This window comes from Varroa jacobsoni, unplaced genomic scaffold, assembly GCF_002532875.2.
Source record: "Varroa jacobsoni isolate VJ856 unplaced genomic scaffold, vjacob_1.0 contig00012, whole genome shotgun sequence".
Lineage (NCBI taxonomy): Eukaryota > Metazoa > Arthropoda > Arachnida > Mesostigmata > Varroidae > Varroa > Varroa jacobsoni.
In genome coordinates this window covers 249,604-259,969 of record NW_019214396.1, presented here as the reverse complement: position 1 = coordinate 259,969, position 10,366 = coordinate 249,604, and the positions used below count along the sequence as shown (strand labels likewise).

Below are 10,366 nucleotides of genomic sequence, written 5' to 3'. Positions count from 1 at the left end.
CGAGTTGATCTAATAAGTATACGCCTGTAACATGAAAAAAAGTTATAGATTGAAATTTCAATTTTCCTATGCAGTATTATTGCGAAATTGCTCAGTATGATCTGCGGTAACATACTTTCATATTCATCTGAAGCAACGTCCCGCAGCTTCACCAACTCGCTACGTCTCGATTGCATTTGATACCAAAGTAGAAAGAGCAAAGTTACGAGAAAGGGAATACTCATTATATCTATTTCTTGGTATATCCTACAACCGACTAAAGACATAAACACTCACTACTGAAACTATTCCTTCTAAGGACCAACCCACACCTATCATAGTCGCTCAATGGGCCCGTACCCAATTAACAGCCGAATGAGCGGCAGGCCTCCTTTGGCATCAAAGGACGTCGTCTGCTAATCTTGTTCGCACTCCATCTCTACCGTTAACTTAGGTCTGTTCAAATGGATTCACGCGTCTCGTTTACCCACGTTCATCGAATGACGAGCGCTGCTGTCGCAGACGACGACACCGACGAATCCGAGAAAATCTAAATATCGTGTACCACCACTTGCCTCCCTCAAAACAACGTGGGTGCGTGAGTCCAGCCCGGCGCCACCGCCGCCTCCATCATCCGCTCAGTGCTCGTAGCGCTCTCCTGACGCCGACTGTGTCTCCTGCTGCATCCAGTAACGATTTCGCGCTGGGGCCACCGCAGCCCCATCTGTCGTTAGAAGCATCGGCACTGCCTACCTCTCTCCACCTTAGCCACCGCGCCTTGCAGCTCCGCACACAGACACGCATGCTCACTGAATAATAGAGAACGGTTAGCGGGTCGGCTCCTTCCGGCACCGCCGTCCTGTAGACAGGTGCTCCTGCGCCGTGTGTGCGGGCGCGTTTTAAGGTTCGCTCCTGCCGTTGATGCTTCACTACAACTGCTATACGATGAGCCAGCAGCCCAGCTCGCCCAACAGTCAAAGTGTGCGCGAGCTCCGAAGCAAGCAACTAAGCGCTGCAGGCGGTTGTAATTCGAACGATTCGCGCTGCTACGGCTGTTGTGCCACAGCAGAAAGTGTGATAATATCATCAACATCGTAGTATGAATAGTGAGGGCAGCAGTCAACGGTGGTGGTAGTTCCAGTAGGTAAGTAAGTAACTCAAGAGTCGCCAGTGAAGCGCGCGAACTGGAGTAGAGTCAGACAGAGCGGCACTGTTTGTGGCGCTCTAGACACAACAGCAAGCGGCAACAGAAAGCTGAACAACAAAAGCAAACTGCTGCCCACCAATGAACAGGGCGGGCCGCTGACGGGACCGCCGGGGTCTGCCCACGACAAAAGGGCGACAGCGCCTCCATAGAGCAACGGACACGGCCAAATTGAAAGAGACCTTTTCCTCTGTGTGCTACATTTCAACAGCTAGTTGGCTTTTATCACTGTGTATACAACTGCTAATGAGCCAGGTTGAACAACGACAACAGGGATAGATCTCTCCCCTGCACCCCTCCATAGCAGCCGCTTATCTACCGAGCGAATTACTTTGTCTACCGTTGCAGCTGCCTTTTCTTTGCATTGTTCCTGTGCTATGGTTACTGTTGCCAGAACAGCTCGGCCACGTCGAGTCGCCTGTCTACTCCGCTGTCATCGTGATCGACCATGGCGCTCGACGCTTGATCGTCGCTTCATGGTGACGGCAGCGTCGATAGCAGCGGCGGGAAGGAGTGTGCCAGTAGCTGAAGTCGCTGCTGTCGTAACGGTGGCGAGAGTGGTGAGCTACTGGCAATAGTTGATGCTCGGCAACTGCTCACAGTAGAATATTGCTGGTATGGTCGTCTGCAGCCACAGCTCCAGTGGTGAGTCGTTCGTTGATCGGCAGGTTTGCAGGGCTGCTTTCTGATTTTGCTACCAACCGTACAACGATTTAAAAAAAATCAGCACGAACGTGTTTTACTTTTGTGCCAGTTTCACGGGGGTGGTCCCGGTGTTCGTAGACTCTGCCTGTTCCAGCAAGCATTCGTCGTCGGTGATTGATAAGAATTTATCGATCTACTTTCGACAGGCCAGTCAATCCACGAGTCGCTGGGTTTTCGCTTGTGTGAGTGAGTCAATGCAGTGATGGTCGATGCTGCCTGTTTGTGCCAACAAGTTACCATAGATACAATGTATGTTTATACTAATAATAATTCTAATGACTAGTTAAGTATGCAGCTGTCGGGCTGTCTGCGCTGATGAATCGTCGACCCATCGCACCGAGTGACGGAGCGCCGTCATGAATATACCGGCTCGGTCTATTCAATTCTGTTCCACTAATGTGTGGCAATGACCACTGTTTAATGGGTCCTGCTACTATTTGCTACTAGTGACAGCAGATGTGAGGCTGTGCGGCCGCTAGAGAAAAGCAAAAACAGTACAGTGTGATTTTTCATCGTTTATCAGTCCGTATCTCCGCAGATTCTGTGTATATTCGCACGCATATGTGTACATACGTGCCTGTATATATATTAGATAAACTTATCAAGCTACACTGGACTGGATGCTATAATATATGAACTAGAACAAACCAAGCAACAAGTACCGTACGCGTTTGTGGCAACTGATCGACATTCGCCTGACAGCAACGAACAGCCCCCGGTGTTGGCAGCCAGCCGTATTGAATACTGGTTGTCCCGTCAAGGGGCTCGGTATAAGAACTACACACTAAAAACGTTGCGCCATTGCGAAAGTACTGATTGCCGGTCGCTCTGTGGGCGGTTAATTATAGTTATTAATATTGTTAGTACAACAATTGTTACTATTGCCGCATGATCTACCTTTATGAAAATACCATGCGTCTTTATGGTAGTTTGCTGATGAGTTTGAAAATGTCGTTACAACAATCGTGAAGAAGAATGAAAAAAAGAACGTTACGGGAAAAACTGCTAACGTTTTAAATGTCTGTGCTGCGTTCACTCCTATAACAATTGTCGCTGGCATCGCCATTGGTTTTGCCGTTGCGCGTTGTTAGTTCGTAGAGTTGGATCATCCTGGTCCAATAACAGGACTTTACTGTTCCTGCAGTTGTTCATGTTGATACTGGTAGACGACGTTGGCCACCGTTGCACATTGTCGTGTACTGCCAGATTTTTTTTTATTATTATCATTGTCGTCCGTTGTTTAAAAGGAGCATTGGCGAACGTTAAGCGTTCAATAAATAGCAGTGCGAGATAGCCAGTTAACTCTCGTAAATTTACAAGAACCGACCTGTCGTTGCCGTTCCGTGCGTATTTTGTATGTAAGCTACCATAGCGGCAGATCGTACTGTAAAAGTGAATAAGATTACTGAACTGACTATATGGTTCATTCAAGCACATACAAACTGAGAATTACTGACAAGCTACAGCAGTTCTTTGTTTTTTCGGTAATCACAATTACACGTAAATACGTACACGGTTGCAAATCACAACCAGAAACAGTTTAACAGGAGGCTTAATAGAACACAACAGTTTACCTACAATCTATCCAAGCAAAGCTGTCAGACAATGGTAAATAACAGCACCTCCGCTAGTGTCTTTTCTCACTGTACGCATATATATTAATTGATTCTGTGAGCCAACAGAACACTATAGCGGTTTGGTAAATTGCATGATTCAGAAGGACAGCTGTTCTGGCTATCTACTTCATTGGACTTATCTGTGGGCGTTCGTTAATGCCGGTCGAGAATGTTCCTTCGACGAGGAGCGCCTCTTCTGCGCGTCTCTGCTTGGAAGAGGCCGTAGTCACAACAGGAGGATGCTACGACTAACCTTTTTTTTAAGTATTTAAATCAACAGCAATGTCAATGAGGCGAAGTGGAAATTAAATGGACTACTTTAAACGCTTGACGGCGACTCAACAGATGGCGAGTGCTCAACTTCAGGGGCCAATAAGGTGTGAGGGAGGCAAAACTACATACACAGACAATCATTTTTACTCTCGTTGTACGCTCATGCAGTCGTTTGAAGGGAATTCGAAGGAAAGTCGCTAGAATTTCAAATACTGAAAACACTCGAATTACGAGCGTTATTAATGGCGCTTTTGCTGCAAGATAACGGAGATTACAGCGCCCTCTATTGATGTAATGGTCTGAACAAGCGGTGCATTTCTATGACGAGAGTGTGTCGAGTGCTTACGCAAAAACTTCATAAGCAATTTTAGCTCACGCGAAAAAACCTAACCACAATATAAAGTTGTATCATTTCTGTACTAGTAGCCGTATTTGGACCCTTAAGATTTGCATTTGCGAAGATGGCCACTGCTAGTGGGTGTGATGACTACTGCTCTACTTGGATCATCAATGTAGTGTTGTAGCTAATTGCCTGCCAGCACAAATCCTTTCTAGGCAGTTAGCGCAAACAAGACAGGTTAAACTTCCCAACTAACTGTTCAATCAGAACATATAAAAATAAGTGCATAATACAATTAGTTGCTTGTTTAAAGCGGACATGTTCCGTCGTAACAAAATGTGGGTAAACGAATCTTTTCCTCACTACTGCAACTATCGCTATAGCTGTAAGCCTACTCTTACATTTGGCACTTTTTATTAGAAAATATCGCCATCGCATGCCATATTCTTGACATATTGGCTTCCGCAGGGGTGCTGCAAGCTTCTTACTCCTTCGCTTATCTAGTGGTGAACGGGGCTCAGCGGCAGACCCAGCAACCCGCCTACTAGCATTTCAACCAGGAAGCGAACATAGTGAAGGTAACGAAACAGGCCACGAGGACCGTGTAGCATGCCGCGAGACAAATATAGAGCCAAATAAACTATGCCCTTCCCCCCACCTGGCTCATCGCCCCCGACGGGCTACCCTCCGACCGCCCTTACCCTTTTATCCGTTGGACCGCAAGTGTTTCCATGTGTCATTCTGGTCACTACCACTACACTGGTTCTTGTTATTGCCCAGTGCTAACAACCCATCCCACAGCATCCAGAAGCGGTGTGTCTATCCATCGCCTAGCGGATCCGTTGCTACCACTGTGAAACCAGCAAGCGGAGTGGTGGAACTAACGCCCCAACATCAAGTGGAGCACCAGTTATCGTGCGGAATTCGTGGATAAACGAAAGGCGATAGAAATCGCTCACGGTGTATATTCGTTCTGGTTCGGTTCGCTCCTGTTGACGACCTCAGCATAGCCGGCAGCGGCGGCCGCCTGCGCCGACGACGCTAACGCTGGGTAAACGGGCGGAAGGTAAGGCGATGGCTTGCAATTGACACTCACTGTCAGCGGCAACGCAACCCGATAGAAGCAAGGCACAAACAACGGAACACTCCTGAGGGCTCAGTCGTCTACTCAACTGGAGGAATTGTTGCGGCTGATGATTGGGCCGTTCATTACTCGCTAAATTGGAGTTGCTGGCAGAAGACATTACCGCTGGATCAGTTGCTACTATCGTGTGATCTGAGATTCAAGATTATTAAAGAAAGGGTAAAAAAAGTGAGATAGTGGATACGTCGTAGTCGATCTTTTTGGCTCGCTTCTATCGGCGCGTGAATATAGAGAAGATGTTCGAACTTGGTGCGAGGACAGCGGGTCCTTATCATGAAAAGATGGCAGACTTTCAAGTAAATGTTTTGAGTTTTATACTTAGTACTGTCGTATCTTGTATTTTACGAATATTACTGTTAATGTTAAGATAATGAAAACGTAAGGCGTAATTAAGAATGAAAAGAAATCAAGCATGTCTCCTTCAAATATTTTTTATTTTACGGCCTGTGTTTCGGACACGCTCTTATTTATATATATATATATATATATATATATATATATATATATATATATATAGGCATGCGTACATATAATGCAGGCATTTTTTACATATACAGGCAATTTCTGGAAGCAGCGGTTCTGGTGAATCTAGCGGTCGCTTGTTATTATTCGTTGAAAAGAAACAGGACACAACAGAGCTGAGATCTGTTTCCCTCGAGGCCTGATCAAAGGTGTAAACCCAGGTGAATATGCGCCTACGACTCTTTGCTCGGTGGAAAAATCACGAAGCAAAAAAACACCAGCCTAAAGCTAGGAACAACAAAATCCCGCAGGCGCAATGTTCAACCAGAATCATCAAATGAGTAGGTAGACCGTGGCATGAAAAGCAGCAAAATCCAATCGTTAGCAAACGACTAGAGGATATAGTGGGACAGCGGTCACTATTTGGAAAACAATGCAGCGACTATGAAAAAAGATAATGTCAAACCGCTGCGTGACAAGGGAAAGCTAACGAACGTACAACCTTGAATGCGTTAAGATCGTGAGCCACAAACGACGTAACAAGGCCCGGCTGAGAAACAATGGTAGCTGCAACAGTGATAACGGGGATAGAGGAGCCAGATAAGAGCATACAGGATTGCCCCAGTCATGTCCTCGAATATATTTTTTTTACCATCCCCCACTGCCGCTTCCATTACCGCTGACCAATACAAGACGTACAACAAGAGAATAGAAGATAGATACTGGCCCTATTTCGTCCGATCTGCCAGTTTACGGTGTACTATTTACGGTAGGCCATTAACAGCTTCTTATTCTACCAAAGAAACGAAACGAGGGGTGAAGAATTAGTACCGTCGTCAATCGGTACAAAGTAGAAAGCAGCAGTAACCGTAGCGTCGGAAACCAGTGTTCCTATTCAACATAACATCGCAGTTTTTTTTTCGTCAACGTAGTTCGCCCGCCGTAGTCACTACATATAGCAGTGGTAACCAGTTGTTGACACTGCTGTGTTTTCACTCTGTGGGTTTCGCTATCTCCAATACGACCGTAACACCCATAGCATATACCCTATAGTGTATTGTTGGCTCTGACAGCAGCATCTTTTATTAACGACGTAATACCATTACACTCCCAATTTCCCCCTCCACACGCAGATACCCTAGAAAGACACGTTAATACGCTTTCCGTTCTCATTTTTCTAACGTGCTCTCACCCTCTTTGGCATATCTCTAATTAATCTTAGTAATAATAATAATTATTATTATAGCACACAGTTCATCACCATGAACACGCTCCACCACCACAGAATCGGTAGATTCGGTGAATATAGAGGGAGTTTAAGAGAGAGAAGTATATCGAAATTATGGTAGGAAAATAGAGCATATTGAAGTTAACCTGAAAGGAGACACCGGGCAGCCATTGGCACGAGTCGCTACTGGTGGCGCCGCTGTCGCCGCCACCTCCGGACGCCGCATGCACAAAGCTAATGTACCTGTTTGCGACTGTGTGTTCATATTTCTCTTCTTAACGTATAGCGTCCTTTCTCAAGTGTACGTGTAATATATGCAGCTCAATAGAACATTCGAACTAGACCAGCGTTCGTCGTTACCAAGAGTAAGCAGACACGCGCCGACACTCATCGTGGGCGAGTCGCCGTCGTCTTGAGTCGGCACGAACGTGACTGTCCGTCTATGGACTGCATAAATGCGTTGGCCGTGTTGCGCAGCGAAAGTGTAGTACCTCTTAAACCAACAGCGGGAGCAGCAGAAGCAGCGTTAGACGACAGGGTTAGAGAAGGAAGCATACGGACGACGCAGCTGCTTTGTCACGAATGTGGCAGAGAGGGAGCATCATCCTAGATTGTTCTCGCTCGCAATGGAATGGCGGTTACTGGCGCTGGCTGGCCCCTGTGTCTGGGTAACTGCCTGGTTAGCTGAGCTGAGTTGACTGGTATGATGTCGCTGCTGGCCCCGTAGATAGACATATCTCTGTCACTATTCTAGTGTAGCCGGCCAAATAAAGATCGTGGCTGCTGTCTCGACGCTGTTCCATCAACAGCAGGAGCATCGACGCTGCCAGCTACTTTCGGCACAGCTGAACATGTACGTGCACAACAACGTAGACATCTACTCAGCGGATCTCATCTACGAGTCGCTGTAGCACTACTATTTAAGCTTTAACTGTTAAACATAAGGTCGACTACCAGGCGTGTCTACGTGTGCCTGAGCGATCAACTTTTGCCTATTCCTTGACCTCAAAATGATGAAATGCTCATTGTACAGCAGCTTCTAGTCGTCCTTATCTTTTGAACCAACTCGCACTTTCAAAACAACAACGATACGACACAGGGAGTACCGACAAAAATTCATGGTAACGATTTACCAGGACAGGTTGCAATTGACGGCAATCCTCCTTGTGGTACTACTAGTATTACTGTAACATTACTATGGTCGCGTTGATAATTGATTCAGTGACTCTTGGTAGTTTGCTTTGTTGAATCGTTCGTTCATTGCGGGATCCTATCCAACATTCAACGACCTCGTTTGTCCGTAGGTTGAGGGGCTGTGAGCACAAGTACGAGTGGATAGATGCTAAAGCTGTTGTGTTTGACGGGGCGGTAATGAGAAGGGTCAATGGGGCATAAATGGTACTCTGTTATTTACGAGGAGCGCTTTTTTCATATACATTAATTATCGATTCAAACAAAATCGTTTTCATTTAATTATATTCTACTGTTTTGTGTCTCAATGTTATTTTTAGTCAGTCGCTCAGCCAGCGACAGCCAATGTACATCAACTGTATGTGAACTGTGAGAGGACGAAGTGAAGTTCACGAATCCTTCGCGACATCGGCGTCCTTTCATCCACCTCGTGCTTTCATCGTTGGAGAGACGTTCACGCCTCTTTCGTCTTCTCCATCTCCACCATCACCAGCAACCTTTGCCAACGCAGATTCGTCTATCTATTGTGCTTTTGACGTGCGTATAGATTATCACCTGTCGATGTTCGTCTGCGTGTCTACAGGAGGACCCACCTACCATTATTACCTTCTTTTGGCACTGTCTCGATCGCCCGTATTTGTAACGGCCGTATTTGGTTAGAATAGCACCTGGATAGTGCTAGCAGACGCGTCGCGATCGTACGAGTGGCTAGAAAACATAGTTTCCTACGACGATAATTGCTTGCAACTGTCGGACGCTGTAGTGCATTTCTCGACTGGTTACACAGCTCCTGTTAACCGCCTGCGCCAGCCACGTTCTACAGTAGAGCGCTAAACTGTTGTTAATTTGGCGTCGACGTCGCTGGCCCCTCGACGTCTATAGTGAACAGTATATAGAACAGTCATTCACAGAAGAAACCAGGACGGATTCTGCAGGAGGGTACGTCAAAATAGAGGGCGAGACATAGAACGATCGAGAGGAAAGGTGAGATATTTACGTCGTACATTATCTACGATACGATCTACAGTAGAGATTCTACCTTGTTTCTACAGTGAACGTACGGTGTGCAATCGCGTGTGGATATAAACAAAATAGCGCAAGTCTAACGTGTGTGTGAGGGAGACGACGAAAAAGTAAAAGAAAAGCAGATTTTGCAAGCCACTGATCATCACGATCATCAGCATCATCTCCGCCAATAAAAAAGCCGTTATCGTACGCCAGCCTTCAGTGATACCGTATGTAATGCGCGGTTCGGGTGACAGTGCAAGGAAATATCGTGGAAGGAGACGCTAATAAAAATCGGCTACAATTGTTATTATTATTAGTATTAGCCGGCCAATCAGTTCGAGTATATCAGTATCAAAATATATCCACGTATCCCTTTGTTTCATGTAGTGTAAACGCGGCGAATCATAGAAAACCTCAGTGAAAATGAATCGACACGACGTTCCTCCCGAGCTGACGAACCTGCTCATGGAGTTTACGGTATCAGTGCTCGTCGAAAGGCCGGACGATATCCTCTCGTATGCCGCACGATACTTCACGTGAGTACCTAAAATTGACACTAGTACTAGTCACATTTGCTATTAATAATAATAGTAATAGCGTTCTGATTGACGTCGGCGAGAGATTTCGCTTGGTATCAAGTAACACTCTCCTTAGTTAGACCTTTATGTAGGCATTTGGCTGGCATTTGTTAGACAAAACCGAAAATCCCACTAAAACTATAACCCGCCTCAACTTTTATAGCCGTTTCATCGACGTGTATAAGAGATTCTTCACGAGAAGGGACAGATTTTAAAAGTCCCATTGTTGGACAAGCAAATATCACCAGCTGTGTAAAATATATAGGATTAAGGCATCAACAGGACTACTAGACCTAAGAACGTGGAGGTGGTATAGGTTCAAATCTGAGCGTCGACACACAGTTTGTTCTTGTGCTCGGAGTGGCCCTCTTCTTAACCAGTTCCTAACGGCAGTACCGCACGTAGAAATTCAAAAAAGTAGCATCGGTAAATGCGCAAGATGACGCTTCTCGCAAGTGCATATATTTATCTAGCCTGTATATATATATATATATATATGTAAAATATCCTACTGCAGTTTAGTATAACGCGATGGTTCCGTTCAGCCATAGCAGCTATGAGGTTGGCTCGTCTGAGGCAATATGTAAAGACAATACCGGGCGTAAAATTTGAAGTATTTATTCAGCTAGAAGCCCGTT

The 10,366-nt window shown here is 45.8% G+C and overlaps 1 protein-coding gene across 6 annotated transcripts in view; it reads left to right on the top strand.

The window, feature by feature from the left end:
- The first annotated feature begins 542 nt into the window (after positions 1-542).
- Positions 543-10,366, top strand: part of LOC111270591 (cAMP-dependent protein kinase type II regulatory subunit) — a 90,939-nt gene continuing 81,115 nt past the window's right edge. Inside the window, exons 1-3 of one of the 6 annotated variants that reach the window (XM_022850887.2) lie at positions 543-1,123; positions 8,463-9,126; positions 9,538-9,686. In XM_022850887.2, the coding sequence (XP_022706622.1) occupies positions 9,574-9,686 (113 nt within the window). In that variant the 5' untranslated portion in view covers positions 543-1,123; positions 8,463-9,126; positions 9,538-9,573. Of the gene's footprint in view, positions 1,124-1,724; positions 1,829-1,849; positions 2,071-7,357; positions 7,805-8,462; positions 9,687-10,366 lie in introns of those variants that run through there. The other 5 variants (XM_022850886.2, XM_022850883.2, XM_086972540.1 and 2 more) reach the window with 5 other exon arrangements.